At 35.3% G+C, this 18,612-nt stretch overlaps 1 protein-coding gene across 4 annotated transcripts in view; it reads right to left on the bottom strand.

Annotated features, from left to right (window-relative positions):
- NBEAL1 (neurobeachin like 1) overlaps window positions 1–18,612 on the bottom strand; it is a 158,859-nt gene that overhangs the window by 14,305 nt on the left and 125,942 nt on the right. For all 4 annotated transcript variants that reach the window (XM_060410266.1, XM_015093498.3, XM_027965108.2 and 1 more), the window contains 8 exons: window positions 16,110–16,227; window positions 13,359–13,456; window positions 10,192–10,308; window positions 7,621–7,710; window positions 6,037–6,146; window positions 5,422–5,594; window positions 4,344–4,438; window positions 340–456 (listed from right to left, as the gene is read on the bottom strand). In XM_060410266.1, the coding sequence (XP_060266249.1) occupies window positions 340–456; window positions 4,344–4,438; window positions 5,422–5,594; window positions 6,037–6,146; window positions 7,621–7,710; window positions 10,192–10,308; window positions 13,359–13,456; window positions 16,110–16,227 (918 nt within the window). The remainder of the gene's footprint in view (window positions 1–339; window positions 457–4,343; window positions 4,439–5,421; window positions 5,595–6,036; window positions 6,147–7,620; window positions 7,711–10,191; window positions 10,309–13,358; window positions 13,457–16,109; window positions 16,228–18,612) is intronic.

Raw genomic sequence — 18,612 nt, 5'->3', positions numbered from 1 at the left:
GAAAAAATGGAGCAAGAGAAAGAAATATGGGAAAGGACCTGAGAAAATGATTATTCCATCAAGGAATAATACATGTACTTTAGGAAAAATTCCAATCTTGAAATTTCAAATGGCATTTTATTTCATAAAATGGCCTTGTTTTAACTAATAAGACCAGTAAAATCCACAAATAGAATCCAGTCTCTTTAAATTTTTTCTTGCTGAATTTTTCTACTTCTGCAAAGTCCTGGACAAACTTAGCATAAAATTTTTATGCTTTTACCAATTCTCCTATATAACATAAATATTGTCTCTGAATTTGTATTAAAAAAATCAGTATTTTTAAAGGTACAGTCTTACCCTTGATCCTGACACCGCCATGTCTAGCTCAGTGCTGATGGCGACACTCAACACCTCATCAGTATGTCCATACAGAATCTGAAAGGGTTTAGATGCTAGGCCCACGGGAACACCTCCCTAATATACAAGCAGAAAAGCAAAGGTCACTTTCTTGTACACTATTTTCTTTAAAAAAAAAAAAAATTATACTGTATTTTAACTGTCTAGTCACAAGCCAACACTGCAACTAGTTCTTATCACTAAGTCTGTTCTCAGAAGTACTTGTTCTTGGGTTTCTCCTTGGATTCTCAAATAGTTCTCAATCTTTTCAACCTCAAAAACATATTAATAATATGAAGAGTTTCAAAGTTGATTGCTTTGGATTAATTTTAACAAGTGTATTGTTCACCCTTTACAGAATTCTTCTTCCTTTACTTCAAAGAAACTTTTTCTATTACATCTCTGAATACTTTCTCTTTTTTATTTATTGGAGTCCTATTTCAGGGACATCAATTATCTTTATGCTGACTTGTCTTTGATTTCTATAACTATCATCCTTTTTCTAATTGCTGTTTCTATTTACTTTGATTACCTTAAATCTTTCTTCCATGCTAATAATTTGATTTTTCAGTCACATTAAATTTGTTCTTTGCTTTTTCTGCTTTGGGTTTATTTATAATTATAATGGTATTGATTTTTTTTTCATTTTTTTAAATAATTATAATGGTATTGATTTTAATCTCAGTTTGATTCTTCTGCAATCTCCCTTTCATTATGCTAGTTTATAATTTCATCCTTGAGGTCCTATTTTATTCAGTTAATATTATTATTCTATTCTTCTAATAGCACAACTTATTGCAGGCAATCTCTCTGTATGTAAAGTTATTTTTTTTTATGTTTGTAGCATGCTTTGTTTGGTACAGTACTTTCTATGCTACAAAATGCTTGAGTACTTGCCATGGTGTTTGACTTATGATTACCATGGATAAATGTCCAGAATTTCTACCTCCGTTACACATGTAGATGAATTCTCCCTGATACTCTATTACTTGGGTCATATCTGTCTTCCTCTAAGAGTATCAGTCTGAGTGCTTACTGTACTCCATCTAATTTTGAAAAGTCAAATAATTCCTATATTATTTAAAGAAGATGGACTCTTCCCAAATTCATTTTATAAAAGTTGCATATTCCAATGCTAAACATGCAAAGATAGAATAAAACCAGATTTCTTTCACATATAAGTAGAAAAATAAAGTACTAGCAAAGAAAATCTTGCTGTAAAATATAACAAGACAGTATGAAGTATATGGGTTTATTATAGAAATTCAAGGATGGTGCAAAACTAGGACATTTCCCAACATAATACATTACTTTTAAAAAAAGTAAAAGAAAAACTTATACATTAAAAAAGGAAGAGAAACTGGGAAAAATAGCTGAAAAGAACATGAAAGTGAAGAGGAGCTAAAAAGCCTCTTGATGAAAGTGAAAGAGGAGAGTGAAAAAGTTGGCTTAAAGCTTAACATTCAGAAAACGAAGATCATGGCATCTGGTCCCATCACTTCACGGCAAATAGATGGGGAAACAGTGGAAACAATGTCAGACTTTATTTTTGGGGGCTCCAAAATCACTGCAGATGGTGACTGCAGCCATGAAATTAAAAGACGCTTATTCCTTGGAAGAAAAGTTATGACCAACCTAGACAGCATATTAAAAAGCAGAGACATTACTTTGCCAACAAAGGTCCATCTAGTCAAGAGTTTTTCCAGTGGTCATCTATGGATGTGAGAGTTGGACTGTGAAGAAGGCTGAGCACCAAAGAATTGGTGCTTTTGAACTGTGGTGTTGGAGAAGACTCTTGAGAGTCCCTTGGACTGCAAGGAGATCCATCCAGTCCATTCTGAAGGCAATCAGCCCTGGGATTTCTTTGGAAGGAATGATGCTGAAGCTGAAACTCCAGCACTTTGGCAACCTCATGCGAAGAGTTGACTGACTCACTGGAAAAGACTCTGATGCTGGGAGGGATTGGGGGCAGGAGGAGAAGGGGACAACAGAGGATGAGATGGCTGGATGGCATCACTGACTTGATGGACATGAGTCTGAGTGAACTCTGGGAGATGGTGATGGACAGGGAGGCCCGGCGTGCTGCGATTCATGGGGTCGCAAACAGTCGGACACGACTGAGCGACTGAACTGAACTGAACTGAGGACTACTAACAAAATTAGAACATGGACTGTGGATCAGATAAAGGTATTGTAAAAATGTTCAGTATTTCAGTTTTGATAACTGCACTGTAGTTATATGTAAGAAAGTCTTTTTTTAGGTGTAAAGGAACATGAAGTCTCCAGCTTTTAAAATGTTCAGGAAGAAAATAAGATAGGGGAAAAAGATAGAGACAGAATGTTAAGGCAAATGGCAAAAATGTACTACCTCTGTATCTTTTTGGTAAACTGAAATTTTGTTAAAACTAAACAGTTACCAAAGGGGGAAAAAAAGAGAAAGAAAGAAGGAAACTGCTAAAGTATTAAAAAAAAACCCCACAAAACCCACAACTAGTGAAACCTAACAGCAAACAGTATACTAAATGGTACAACAGTGAAGGCAAGTTCATCAAAATCAGACATGAAGACAGGATGCTCACTAGAATTTTGGTGCTTTATTGTATTCACTAACAATGTAATAGGAACATGAAGTAATTAGTATATTGGAAATATATATTAGTATATTGGAAAAAGTAAAGAAAATCACTATTATTTTCGGATCACATGAATGTGTATTTACCCTGTTTTCAGAAAATTCAAGAAATACTAATAATTATGAGTTAGATAAAAGGATTTGGTAAACTGATTAGGTACAAGATAACTGTATAGAAATCAATGACTTCTTTAGCAATAGTCAGTTAGAAATAAAAATGATTTTTAAAATTCCACTGAAGCAGTCATAAAAAAATGATAGTTAAAAGTAAACATAACAAAGTACAGGATCAAAATGGGGAAAAAATTATTTAAAAATTTTACCAAAGGACATTGAAAAAAGACCTGAAACAAATTCAGAAAGACATTTCCTCATTTGCAATATGAATAATTATAAAATGGCAATCCACACTAAAATAATATAGAAATTAAATATAATTTCATTAAGATTAAAATGAAATGTTTTGAGGACAGTTAAAATATTTTGAAATTTCATATGGAAGAATAAAAACTCATAAAAAAATAGCTGAGAATCTTTAATAAAGGAAACACAGTGAGAGGGGATTTGGCTTACCAAATATTTAAACTACTAAAAGTCATTTTGATGTTGATACAGAATAGATATAGAAGAAAGGGAAATCTAGAAAAAGAGCCAATTCAGTGGGTAATCATTTGTGTTGGCATAAATGACCTTCTACTCATAAATAAATAAAAGCATGTATTTTTATATTCTATTTGGTTATATAATATATAAATAATGTATCTGTATAACTAATACATCTAATATTAAATATTCTATATTATAAAATTTAGAAATGGATTAAAGATTGAAATGTAGAAAAATAAGAAAAGTATTACAAGAAATATTTTAGATATTTTCATGAATTTGGAGTGAGAGAAAGCCTGTTTATTTTTCTAAGCAAGGTAGAAAATCCAGAAGCCATAAAGAGAAAGACACTTCCTTGCATCAACATTATCATGAGAGTACACAACAAGGTTGATGAAAATTCTAAATTTCTAATTTCTAGTTTTTGCACTTGAAAGGAAAATAGGAATATTATATAAACAAAGATAAGAAAAATAACCATTTTTCTAGAAGAAGTTAACAAGGAGCTATCTTTGGAAAGCAATACAAGATAAGGTCATGAATCAGGACAATAAACCTAGGAGAAAAGTGGTGATTAAGCCAGAACAGAATGAGGGGTAAAAGAGGGCAAAGGAGCTCAAATAATCATTCAACATCAGGGAAAAATTCACTGTCTATTAAGACATCTCAGTAATATCCCCAGGGAGAATTTCTGATCTAAACCTAGAGTATTTAAATGTGTGACTACCTGTTGGGTAATCTGCCATATCATACATGTAGTATCTCTGGAACCAGAAATCAAATGTATTCCACAATAATCTGTAGCTAAACAAGTCACAATATCTGTAAGAAAAAAAGAATGAAAAAAAAAATGAAATGGCATAGTTTGACTGAAACAGAAATACAGGGGCAATTTTAGGTTATGTTCAAACTACCACTAACTCAGTTGTTCTAGCAGGAAGAAATGTACCGAATGCCACTGGAAAAGCACTGGGAAAGAGTGACACAGGAAAGGATGTCACTCAAATCCTGTAGGAGAGCCTTCTGTGAGGCCACCCTTCTTCGAGGGTGACGACCAGACATAAGGCAAGATATGCCTGACAGAATCTTGGCATGAGTTTAAGTAGCTTTAAATGAATCCCCACTTATTTTGATACTCTTCTCTGTCACTCACTCTCTCATCTCCATTTACCTTCTACTGCTACTGGAACTACAATCCTATCGAATATGTGTCCCTAACCAAAATAGTACATATTACACCATAAGTTCACAATACAAAATATACTTTTCCTAAACTGAAAAAACCTGAGCTAAGCGACATCTTGGAAGTCACTGGTCCAGAATTAGTAGCAGACTCTATTTCCCTTTCTTAACAGCTTTATTGGGGAAAAAAAATCTACTCAATGATTTATCCTTACATTGAAAAGACTGAGATATTAGGAAGCACCAGATTAAACTATATTCAACACTTTTACTTCATTCATGTTTTACCACTAACAAAGTAACAGAACAGGTGACTTCTAGTTCAACTATGAGAGATTTTTTTTTACCATTTTGTCATAAAATTCTGATTCTATCAACCAATTTTTCCAAAGACTTACCTTAGCATCTTTCCAATACTGTGAAGCTGTATTTAATTTATATGATGCTTAGTATACCCAAAATACATTAGACACTTTTAAAGAAAGAATATTCATAACACTCTATCAAAAAGTTCACTCAATTTCAAAGGTAAAATTCATGCCTTTTATAATATAAGAGGCATGTACTACTATTATGGTTAGAAATTAAAAACAAAAATTTGGGTGGGGGGAGTTAATGCTTACCCATATGTCTGATATTGTGTGAAATAAGTTTGCCTTTTGTAAGTGACATCACTTGAATGCTATTATCCCAGTGTCCAGCACTAAAAAGCAACTTCGCATCATGTGATACTATAAATAGCTTAGAAGTGATCTCCAGCCCTGGAGCAAAAGGGCCATTCATACTACGCTGAGTTCTGTAAACACAATTAAATATTAGATTCTTCTGTAAAAGATCATTTGAACTGATATCAATGATTTTTTTAATCTCTCCCAAAAGAAATAAAAAATAAGTCTGTTCAAATGTTTAATTTGAAATATCTATTAATAAATGATACATTCAAAAAATACATTAATCTTATTGATATTATTAATTAAACAAAAATATATATAACAATATAGTCTCAAGGATTAAGTGTAAAGCAAGTGGGTTTGGTGAAGGTGTGAAAAAGATTTAAATCTTGACTTTCACAACCAATTTAGTGAGACTCAATTCTGTAAATACCCTCAAAGGATAAAGACAAGATAAAGGGATGTCAGGAACAGGAAACTTGGGAGTTGGAAATTTTAATCTATTTGCCTTTCCTGGCAATAAGATACTAAAGGTAGCTGTTTTGTTTTAAATGTCCATTTACTTACTTAGGATTTGTCACAGTTTGATCCCTGATGAATGTAAAGTAATTAGAAATGTTTCTGTCATACGGCAGCCAGCCATGGGTTCCAATAATGTAATTCATGCTTACTGTTATCTGGAAAAGAAACACATGAGGACAAACCTTCAATGAGAAGATTTAAGAAAGTAACTCAAAACAACCAAATGCCCACATAATGTTATTAGCTTTTGTCATTTAGGGAACAGTGCAGTATTATATATTTAAAACATGAGACTCATTTAAAAAGTCTTAAAATAATTCAAATGGTTAAAAAGCTCATTGTTATCATACTACAAAATAAGATGTCCCAATATATCCTCCTTTAGTAAGATTATTTTCCTCAAAATTTCTCAAATACTAGCATCTATTAGTTGGCAGTCAGAAGAAATTAAGGATCAAGTCTTACCACAAAAAAAAGATACTTATCATTTAGAACATAAATCCTAAGTAGAATTTGTGAAGAACTGTTAAAGAGGTGTCCTTTTAGGAGGGACAGTAATAGTAAATATTTACATTAAAAAATGGAAAGTTTTACTCCCCACTGATGAAAGTGACAGACTTCCCAAAAGAAATTCAGATAACTTAAGAATTCTGCCACTTAAAAAAAAGTACTTATTATTTTTGTTAATCTTTGAAGATGTTTTATCTAAGCAAACACACAATACGCCTAACTAGAAAAATAGGTCTAACTCTGAAATCTCTACTGTTCACTGTGCTATGCTCAAATTCTTATCATCTCTAAGTGATAAAATAAGACAGACCTATGTTTGGTCAACTTGCTAGGGTCCCAGATCCCTTACTTGCTAGCTTTGTGACTCTGAGCAAGTGACTTCTGAGATTTAACCCTCATCTGTAAAAGGGAAATAATAATAATCGTGCCTATCTCACAGGATTGTTACGAGGAGTAAATGACAAAATTCACATAATCACTAATATGTCCTGCAGGCAGTAGGACCTTTATCAATTCTGTATCATATCTCATTTTCACTGCTTTATGATAAATTTTAATATCTAATAAGATATTGCTGCTGCTAAGTCACTTCAGTCGTGTCCGACTCTGTGCGACCCCATAAACGGCAGCCCACCAGGCTCCCCGGTCCCTGGGATTCTCCAGGCAAGAACACTGGAGTGGGTTGCCATTTCCTTCTCCAATGCATGAAAGTGAAAAGTGAAAGTGAAGTCGCACAGTCTCTTGTACAAAATTTCCTGGTATTTTCACATATTTATTATTCCAAACAAACTTTAGAATTACAAAACTACTTAAAAGCTATGTACATAAAAGATACATTTTTATACTTGGTCAAATTAATTCTATAAAAATTTTATCTTTTTTTCCTTTTATTGGTCATGTTCAGCAGCATGTGGGATATTGGTTCTCCAACCAGGCAACCAGAGATGAAACCCATCCCCCATGCAGTGGAAGCATAAAGCACTAACCACTGGATGGCTAGGGAATTCCCTTATCTATTAATTTTTTAAAAGACTTAAAAAAAATTTACTTTCTCAAGTTTTTCAGTAAGTTGTAACGGATATAGACATGGCCATGTGAAAAAGGTATACACCAACTTACCAGTAACTCAGGACTTCCTTGTGACATAAAAGAACGAGACTGATTTTTGGGAACAATTGCCTTTACAAGTGGAATTCCGTCACTAATTCCCTATAAAATAAAGGACAGAGGTTTTAGTGGCTGGTTGCTCTTATCTTTATTAGATAAAAATTATTGAAAACTTCTGTTTCTTTAAATAAAGATAAATCCTGTAATATAGCATTTTACTCTATCCAAAACATATTACCAGTTAATTCAAAATACAAGAAAGAAATTTTATATTGCGTTTGAATGGCATACTTGAAAGTTCTGAAACCCATCACTTTCTTGTATTCCACTACCCTGCTGTTAAACAAGGATGTAGATTCCAAGGAGTGTCAACCATCTAAAATAACCAATGATTTACAATATTTCCTTTTCCCATGCATACTGACATGAATATAAAGTAGAAAATATAGACTTTATAAGAAAACATTACTCAAATAAGCGAAATGGAAAAACTAGTTATATATTATAGACTTTTCCTTTTGGGTTTAACTTTCAAAAAATAGATCTGTTCCATTACCTGAGGCCCTTTCCTGAAAGCCACAACAAAAGAACCAGAAAATAAGACACTCCTTGGAAAACATCATTTTATTATTTTATTACATTATTATCATTATTATTTTACCATTATTTTATTACAATGTTAACGAGAACAAGGATTTGAAGTTCTTGATGTGACAATAGTTCATAAATTACAGTTAACATTTATGAGGTAAATTATAACCTAATATTACTAGGTACAAACTACATGCCAGGTGCTTTTCTAAGACTTTTATATGAACTAAATAATTAATTATAGCCATACGAAGTTAGAATATATCTTTTCTCTTCATACTGTGAATTAATCAAGAGAAGATGACTGACATTTACACGAGCATAAATGGAAATGATATCTGAAGGAATCTATTTAATAAGCTCTTGCTTTCACTGCTACATCAATTTTCTTCACTATTTTAATACCTATGAAGAGACCTAAGAGAGGTCTCTTTTCATATGAGTGAGTGGGAAACACCTTCTTTTACGATGATGAAAAGGGATTAACAATTACTGGTACCCAAGGATATCAATTGCATTCTTTAGCCTAATCCAGATACTGGCCCTAGGAAAGCTACCCTGTAACTTGGGTGCAGAGAGGGGCAAATGCCACTGCACTGCAGACAGAACCCAGAAAATGCCGTAAGTTATTACACGCAGTGAAAATACTTATCAGAGTTACATAGTAAATATAGTCTTACATGTCCCTCAGTTTAGGGGTCAAACAGGAATTTATGGGTTTCTCTGTATAGTAAAAAGATAACATAGCAGAATTGAAACTGCTCTCCTTAGAAAGGCTGTTTGCAAGGCTGGCCATTGGCTGGCATCAGGGAACTTGGCAGGCAAAGACTTCCTTACATGGATAAAAAACTTGTCTTCAATGATGCACGTGGCTCACTATGTCTAGACTGTTTGTGCAGACAATCGTCTAAATACCTGCTTTTCTTTGGAGAGTCTAGAATTTGGAATGTGCTAAGCAGAGGGTACTTAAGTGACCAGCCCCCAATAAATTTGTTGGGTGCTGAGTCACTTATGAGCTTCCCTGGGACACAAAAACATGTCCCATTTCACTACTGGAAGAAATTAAGCACCTTCAAATTATATATGGGTACAAAGCCCAAAATATTTACTATCTGGCCCTTTAAGAAAACATTTACCAACCTCTGTTATGCTGCATAAAAGTTATTACACGTTCTATGTACATCTTCAATCTATTCTTGATACCTTTTTATCATTTTTCTTCTTTCAAAAGAGTTAATATTATCTGTTCTAACCACATTTATAGGTATGAACACATTTCACATTCACATTCTGAACTATTCAAAGAACAGCTGACCTTTCAGCAACTCAAGGGTTAGGGATACCAACTCTCCATGCATTATATAATTTATAGTCAGTCCTCTGTACCTGCAGTTCCTCCTTATCTGCAGTTCTGCCCCACAAATTCAACCAATCAGAGATTATGTAGCACCTCTAGTATTTACTATTGAAAAAAACCCATGTATAAGTATAACCACACTGTTCAACCATGTGCTGTTCAAGGATCAACTGTAATATTTAAACATTTGAATTTGAACATAGTCTTTCAAGAACTGCATTAATAACTTATCTTGCTTCACTGACTATTCCTTCTAATATTAGCAGTTAACAAGTTGACTCATGGGCCATGTTTTATATATGAATAGACACTATAACTAAAAGTTATTTTAGATTTCCTCTATGTATCATCTCAACTGACATAAGAAGCCATTTAAATCAAATTATCCTTCTTTCTTATGTTTCCTTCAGGAAAACATGAAATTAGAAGACAGAAAGCTAGGAGAAAAAATTCAGCAGCAAACAAAACCGTTCAACAAGGTTGTTTTAAAAATTCTAAGAACATAAAAGTGAAGAATTATTTACTATTTTGGACTAAGTATTAACAGCTATACTCTCCATTAATGTATAAAAGGAATGTGGAAGTGAACAGAATTGAGAGAGAAAATTCATTGATATTATCAAGTTGTACATTACCTCTATAAAAAACGACTTGAGTTCAGGGAGGTGTTGAAATAGGTTAAAGGTTGAAGTGTCTGTTTTGGCTTGCTTCTGCACTACTTCCTCTGCTGATAATCTAGAAGGGTGTGGTTCCTTTAAAAAAATTAAGAAAAAATAATTCATAATTACATTAAAGCACCTCTCACTATATTCCCTCATATATATTGGACTCTAGCTTCAATGGATTACATTCTATGCACTATTGACAACTTGAACTGCTCAGACAATTCCCTCAGCAGAGTTCAGCTCTCTTCATTCCTAGAGAAACCCTAACGCCTACAGTCTTTCTTACTGATATCTCCCTTGAATTTCTAAGTCAGAAGTAATTAATTATTCTCTTTCATTATTTTCTTCTGCACATTACATTATTTAGCATTTTATTCAGTACTTATTTCTTTTTATGTTGGTTTATATATAGTTGGTTATGGTCTTTTCCAACTAGACAATAGGTATCTTAAAGTAAGAAAGTAAATCTTATTCAGTTTTGGATTTTGAACATGTAGAAGAGTATCATAAATATGGTACACACTGATGTATATATACTGGTAAACTTAAATGGGTTATTCAAAAGTCAAAGTTTATAAAATGGGTGAATCTTTATAATTCTTGATTAAGATCTGAATGTCCATATTTTTGGAATTAAATCACAGATATTGCTGCACTGCTTTTCAAATAAATTATTATTATTTCTTAGATTTATGTCACAGACAAAAGACAGTATCAGATTAATATTCCAATGCCACAGTTAAAATGCAGAATAGAACTCTATCTAAAGAGGATTCTTCTGTCTCTATTGTAAAATATCGCTGCTGTTCAATCACTAAGTTGTGTCTGACTCTATGCAACTCCATGGACTGCAGCACTTTTCCTGGAATGTGCTCAAATTCATGTCCATTGAGTCAGTGATACTATCTAACCATATCATCCTCTGCCATTTCCGTCTCCTTTCGTCTTCAGTCTTTCCCAACATCAGGGTCTTTTCCAATGAGTCAACTCTTTGCATCAGGTGACCTAAGTCCTGGAGCTTCAGCTTCATCATCAGTCCTTCCTGAATAGTCAGGGCTGATTTCCTATAGGACTGACTGGTCTGATCTCTTTGCAATCCAGGGGACTCTCAAGAGTGTTCTCCAAAATATTAAATCATGGGAAATAGATTTGACAGCTCTAATTCAATATTTAGCTCTCAATTAACCATGTGAGTATTCACTTTATTTGAAATCAAAAGCTGATATTTAATGACATTTTTTATCATAAAAACTAATTCACATTACCCTTGTTAAAAAAAAAAAAGTTAAGCTGCTGCAAAATTACTATAGAATCTATTTCAAAGTCCAATGAAGTGTTCTGTTATTCTGTTACTTTTACCTCTGTCAGCAGATAAGGTTTAAAGCACTGATTTCAAATATAGATATTCTGTAAAGATCAATATTGGAGACTTCAAATAAGCTGTTGCTAATAAACAGTAACAATTATAAAGCTCAGTCTGATCAATGCATTAATGAAGTACATCTATATGCCAGAATTTAGATATACCTTTGTGATTATAGCTATGGAGATGTCAATTCAACAAATATTTACTGCACACAAATTATATGCAAGAAAGATACAAAAATGATTAAAAGAAGGTTATTGCCTTTAACATAGCTATAATGTAGTGAGGCAGATGGGTATATAAACAACTAAGTCAGAAAATGTCATAATTAGGATGTAAACAGCAACCCACAAGAACTGGAAAAATGATTTACAAGTTCAACAAGGGGGCTTACAGATATTAATGCAGAGAAACATGGGATGGCAGAAAGGCTTCGGAGTTAAATGATCAGGCATCCAAATTCTGCCCCAGTCACATTCTAGCTGTGTAAAGGTGCAAAAAGTACTTGACTTTTCTAAGGCTAGGCATTAATTTCTATGAAATAGAGCTTTATCATCTAAAACAATAAGGGTAATTTTTGAATATTTACTGTGAGGGTTAGGTAATCACTTAGCATAGTGCTAGCATAGGACAGTATCAATAAATGCTATTATGTATTCTTCATTTCTAAATTCACACTAACAAAGAGAAAAATGTCTTTGCAAACTAATATTAGACTAACTTCTATGATAATTTTTTTTCCTTCTCTCTCTCTCCTTTTTTCCCTGGGTGGACAAACGGGGACTGAACCGGTGGCCCCTGCGCTGGCAGTGCAGATTCTTAACCGTTGGATCACCAGGCAAGTCCTCCTTCTCCATTTAAACAAAGGAGGGAATAATAGCTCACCTGACAGGGACCTTCAACCTCACCTTTTCCTCTCAGGAGACAAATAAATAAAGGTGACTGGCTTTTTTGTTTGTTTAATGATTTTATTTATGGTTGTGCAGGGTCTTCCTGCTGCGTGGGCTTTTCTCTAGCTGTGGCGAGCAGGGGCTGCTCTCCAGTGGGGGCCGTGGGCTTCTCACCGCGGAGGCTCCTCTTGCTGCGGAGCATGGGCTCTGGCGCGCACAGACCTCAGTACTGCGGCTCCCTGGCTCGAGAGCCCCGGCTCAGTGGCTGTGATGCACGGGCTCAGCTGCTCTGCCACTTGCGGTCTTCCCAGACCAGGGGTGGAACTCGCGTCCCCCGCTTTGGCAGGGGGGGTGATTCTTTACCACTGAGCCGCCAGAAAACCCCTCAGGCGTATTTTAGACTCTAGTTTTCCACGCTCCTGTCTGGTGAGAGAGGCCTGGAGAGCCGGGTGTCCTCAGCCACAGTGCTGGCTCTGCCATCCAAAGCTCTGGGGCCTCTGGCGAGCGCCTGCCCCTCCCTCAGTCGTGTCTGACTCTTTGCCCGCCAGGCTCCTCTGTCCATGGGATTTCCCAGGCAAGGTTACTGCAGTGGGTTGCCATTTCCTTCTCCAAAAGGTGATTGGCTTTTTGAGTAAATATAAATCCTCTGTGACTCAAGAGAAATTGATTGAATATGTGAATTTCAACTGTAATATTCTGTTATTCAAATTAGGAAGAATCATTTAAATTTACTTTTTTTTAGTCACAGTAAAATTTTTTTCCAAATTCTAGATAATTCTGAAATAAAGTTTTAAATCATTAAAATTATTGAAAATAACGATAGTACTATTCCTTAGCAATTAACTTCTAGACTTATGTAATTAGTAACTTTCACGCTTTACCTTTAACAGTTGACAAGGTGTTTGCCCAAAATTGTTAATCATCCCTTCTAAGGCTTTTCTTTCCTTCTCGTCTGTTAAGGCATCCAGATCCACAGCTCCTAAAACCAAGAAAAAGAAGCCAAAACAGTGAAAACAAATCAGTAAGCCACGCAACTGTTTAAAATATCAGAGACTGATTAGTATATTTTCAACAAAATATTCTGAATGGAAATAAGTAAATTTTTAAAAAATCAGTAATGCTTCAGATATTAAATATGCATAAAAATAAATCCCACCCACTATTTACAATGAAAAAGGCTTTAACCAAAAGTTAACTATAAAAGTTTCTATAAAAGTCTATGAAAGTTTCTCTTGGAAAAATACACACTATACTCATTGTACACCTGATTGCTTTCTTCATGATAGTTAAGCTGAAACAAGTGTAAAAACCACACAAAAACGCTGCTATACTGTCTATCTAATAAAAGTTGGGGAAAGTGATGTTCTGGCAAACTGATTATACCAAGTCATACTTAATAGGGATTGTTACATGGCTAGTATTTGACCAAAGTAGGTAAAGTCTGATTTCAAAATCTATGCTCCTAACCACCATGTTATGCTACCTCCCTACAAAACTGTTACCAAATGAACCAAGTAAGGTAAGGTAGAACAAGCTTGTCTATTTACCAAAAGTCAAGTGGGCTCTGTTCGATTCACAAAACTTCATACTATTCATGATCTTTAGAAGTATTAGCTCTATGGAAGGATTAGAAAGAACTCCTGGACTTCCCTGGTAGTACAGTGGACAAGAATCCACTGGCCACTGCAGGTGACATGAGTTCTATTCCTGATCTGTGAAGATTCCACATGAAGCTGAGCAACTAAGCCCGTGTGCCACAAGACTGAAGCCCATATGCCCAGAGCCTGTGCTCCACAACAAGAGAAGCCACTGCAAAGAAGCCCATGCACCACAACGAGGAGTAGCCTCTCTCCTAACAACTACAAAAAGACTACGTGAAGCAACAAAGACCCAGCACGATCAAAAATAAAATAAACAAAAGTATTATATAGAAGAAATTCTTCTTAAGCCTTTCAAAGACTTCAGAAAATGCACTTGATCCTGAGCTAGACATCAGAATGCTGTTTAGTCGCTAAGTCACCTCTGATTTTGCAACCCCATGGACTGCAGCATGCTGGGCTCCTCTATTCTTCATTATTTCCAGAGTTTGCTCAAATAATGTCATCTTATTAATCACTGGAAAATATTTCATTCATAATTCTAAAAAGTCTTCTATAAAGTGTGTTACAATTTAAAACTGTATATTCAGATTTGCCCGAACAGGACACATATGGCCAGAGATCAAAATATTTAATACCACCAATATTTGATCCTTATAATTTGATTTGCATATATGTACCTTTTTTTTTTTTTTTTTAAAGCAGCACTCTGGAGAAGGAAATGGCAACCCACTCCATTTTTCTTGCCTGGAGAATCCCATGGACAGAGGAGCCTGGAAGGCTACAGTCCATGGGGTACCAAGAGTCAAATACAACTTAGCAACTAAACAAGGAACACAGCAACAATGGCAAATATTTACCTCTTATTTCCACCAGTACTCAACCCAATTATTTATAGCATCAAGATGCAGCAGATTCACCAAGGCTTCTCAAGGATATTACTATCCAAAAGGGTTGGGGTTGCTCACACTTAAAAGACATATGAGGCCCTGTTATCTCAACCTTTACATTCATTTTCATTCATCCTAAAGAAAACCTGTTCAGAAGTTCTAGTACACATTTGGTACATAACAATTCCATGATAGTTCATAAATTCTACACGTCCCTTCAAGAAAAATATTGTGGTTATTTCTGTCATATCTTCCTAGCTTTAAAGCATCTCAAATTCCTTATGTAAGATAGAATTTCATTAAAATATTTTATGGAGATATTTTCCATTCAAGTTTAAAGAGAAGTTCAATCTTCTATGTTAAAACTAAGATGAAGTTTACTATGAATCTATGGTAAGAGATAATATACAGTAGATTTGGTGCTGACAACTCATTATATTTTCTTTCTACTGAGGCCAAGTAGATTTCACTCTCCATATTTTGAGTCAAATCATGATCAAATGGATGTTTAAAATTTAGAGATGGGATAAATGAAACTATTGTTTAAAAAATGAACTCTTTCAAATACAAAAGGTCATGAAAGCTATTTTTTTTTAAATTTTTGTGGGTTTTTTGGTGGGAGGAAGTGAGCTTCACATCCTACTTACTACTCCACCATCTTGATAACCCCCCACAAGTAGATGGTTGGTGTTCTTTTAATTAATTATTTATTTTTAATTTTTTGGCTGTGCAGGGTCTTCACTGCGGTGCATGGGCTTTCTCTAGTTGCAGCACATGGGTTCAGTTGTTCCACAGCATGTAGGATCCTAGTTCCCCAACGAGGGATGGAATCCACGTCCCCTGCATTGTAAGATGGATTCTCAACCACTGGGCCACCAGGGAAGTCCCTAAAACTATTTTTAAAATGTAGTCTTTCTCATGTTAAACAGTTATGTCTAATATACCATGTATAAATACATATTAAATAATATTTTCCCTTTTTTTGACGGAGTCCTGTGGCATGCAGGATCTTATTTTCCTACCAGGGATCAAATTCATACCCCTTGCAGCGGAAGAACAGATTTCTAACCAGTGGACAGTCAGGGAATTTCTAATAATATTTTCTATCAACATGATATAAGAGAAAAAGTATATAGGCTTATACCTTCATAACTACAGTAATAGAAAACATTGAGTGCCTCCACTGCAGCCGGCCCCCTCTGCTTATAGCCAAAAATCAGATCTATCCATTCATGAAGATGAGCAGAAACATATTCGGACTCCTAGAAAGAGAAAAAATTTAATCATTAATATAGTTACCTTTGACTACACTATAAACATGGGTCTTTTGAAAAAGTAAGAGCATTTGAAACATTTCCACATACAAATATTAATGCTGTAATAAAATCATCTCAAAATGACATTAAGTATGTATCTAACATCTATTACAAATATTGACTATATCTAGGAAAATGTAGATACCATATTTACTAATATTTATTACATATATATCTAACTATTGGGTGAAGAAAATAACATATATTCTAATAGTCCAAATGTGAACAACAAAAAAGTTAATGATAGCTGTAGATTATATTTTTGTTGTAAAACTTCTACTGAAATAGTTGTCTAGAAATTCAGTTCCTTCTGTCCATGGGATTTCCCAAGCAAGAATACTGAAGTGGGTTGCCATTTCCTCCTTCAGGGGATCTTCCAGACCTAGGGATCAACCCCCGAGTCTCCTGTGTCTCTGGCAGATTCCCTACCACCGAGACATCAAGATCAAGAGCGTGGCCACAAGACAATCTACTGAGATGTCAAAGGTCTGAGGTTGTGTGTCACAGACCCATTCAACTAGAAAATAGAGCCCCTTAAGAACATTAGGAACATTTTCCTGTTGTAGCCTCCCCTGCTGCGATTCATGGGGTCGCAAAGAGTCAGACATGACTGAGCGACTGAATTGAACTGAACTGAGCTCAAAGGAGAAAATGGACAATCTTGTTTGTGGACTGTTTCTTGCCCAACTAGAGTTGATTTATAAGAAACCCACAACATTTTAAAAGAAATCGCATTAGTTCAAACTGAGAAAGATAAAAACTGTTCAAAAAATAAGACTTCTGGCTTCCAACTTACTATGAGGAAAGAGGCAGGCAAAGATACTCTTATGCATGCGCATGTTAAGTCGCTCAATCATGTCTGACCATAGCCCACCAGGCTCCTCTGTCCATGAGATTCTCCAGGCAAGAATACTATAGTGGGTTGCTCTACCCTTCTCCAGGGGATTTTCCCAACCCCGGGATCAAACCCATGTTTCTTGAGTCTCCTGCATTGGCAGATGGGTTCTTTACCACTGGCTTCCAACTTAACTATGATTAGGAAAGAGGCTGGCAAAGATACTCTTGTAAAAGCAACATTTTTTTTTGTTTTAGTATTTATGGAAAAGACTGACTCAGAGCAAAAACCCAAACGCCTGAGGGTAGAACAAAATGATCCATGGAAAACCAATTATCATGGAATAGCAGTGGGCTATAAAGGAACTGAGAGCGTGTCCAGGCTATAATTCTGAACTGCTGTGAACAGTTAGAAGTTCACAGTAAGAAGTAAGAACTTAGGTGCCTCTGGTTTCTCTTTCCCTTTCAAATGTTAGTGTCTGTTATAGTTCTCCTGTCCTTATTACACTACTGTTGTTATGTGGGGGATTAACTTGTATCTACTTCACAGTCCAGATCCAAGAGGAGATGCACTGGAGTAGTTTCATCCACACATGGATTTGATGTGGATGACTAATAAGACTCTGGACTTCAGGCCTCATGGCTTTCTGCAGGGATCAGCAAAACTACTGCTTGTGGGACAAACCTTACTGGCATTCAGATTTGTAGATGAGTAGAAGACAGCCATATCCTATTTTCTTTTGCACTAGAATGGGAGAATTTCAACACACACTAAACTTAGAGCTAACAAAAATATTATAAAAGGTCTGCAGAACCCTGCCTTAATGAGGTGGGACTGTGGGAAGATCTTAAGAGGAAGTATGCTCATTTTGCATGCGGAAGGAATGTAAACATTTCAAGGCCAAAGGGCAGCCTCTGTGTGGTAGATTAAAGATAGTTGCAATTCTTTCTCACTCCCACCATTAAGAGATGGGGTTTTACTTTCTTTCCTCTGGAATCTGCACTGATCCTGTTACTATTTAACCATTAGAGAGGAAGGCATATGTGGTACTGTGACAGTTCCTAGCTTAAACCAGATAGTTCACAGGAAGCATCTGAACAGTTTCTGCCTAGTTAAAAAATGATAGATTATCTTTCAGAGTTGTTTTACTTTTCCCCCCAACTCTTTATTCAGGCATGGGGTTATTGCTAACAAGTATTATAATCTAGAAGAGAACAGCTCACTCATTGGAAAAGACCCTGATGCTGAGAAAGGTTGAAGGCAAAAGAAGATGGTGACAGAGGATGAAATGGACCCACTCAATGGACATGAATCTGAGCAAACTCCAGGAGATAGTGAAGACCAGGGAGGGCTGGCCTGCTGCAGTCCATGGGGTCACAAAGAGTCGGACCTTACTTAGCGACTGAAAAACAACAACAAATTATAAACTAATCCAGAATTTTGAAGTTTGGCAAACTACCTACTAACAATAAGGAATGTTCCCAGGTACTGGCCAT

This window comes from Ovis aries, chromosome 2, assembly GCF_016772045.2.
Source record: "Ovis aries strain OAR_USU_Benz2616 breed Rambouillet chromosome 2, ARS-UI_Ramb_v3.0, whole genome shotgun sequence".
In the NCBI taxonomy this organism is placed as follows: Eukaryota; Metazoa; Chordata; class Mammalia; order Artiodactyla; family Bovidae; genus Ovis; species Ovis aries.
This window is presented reverse-complemented; position numbering and strand designations above follow the sequence as displayed.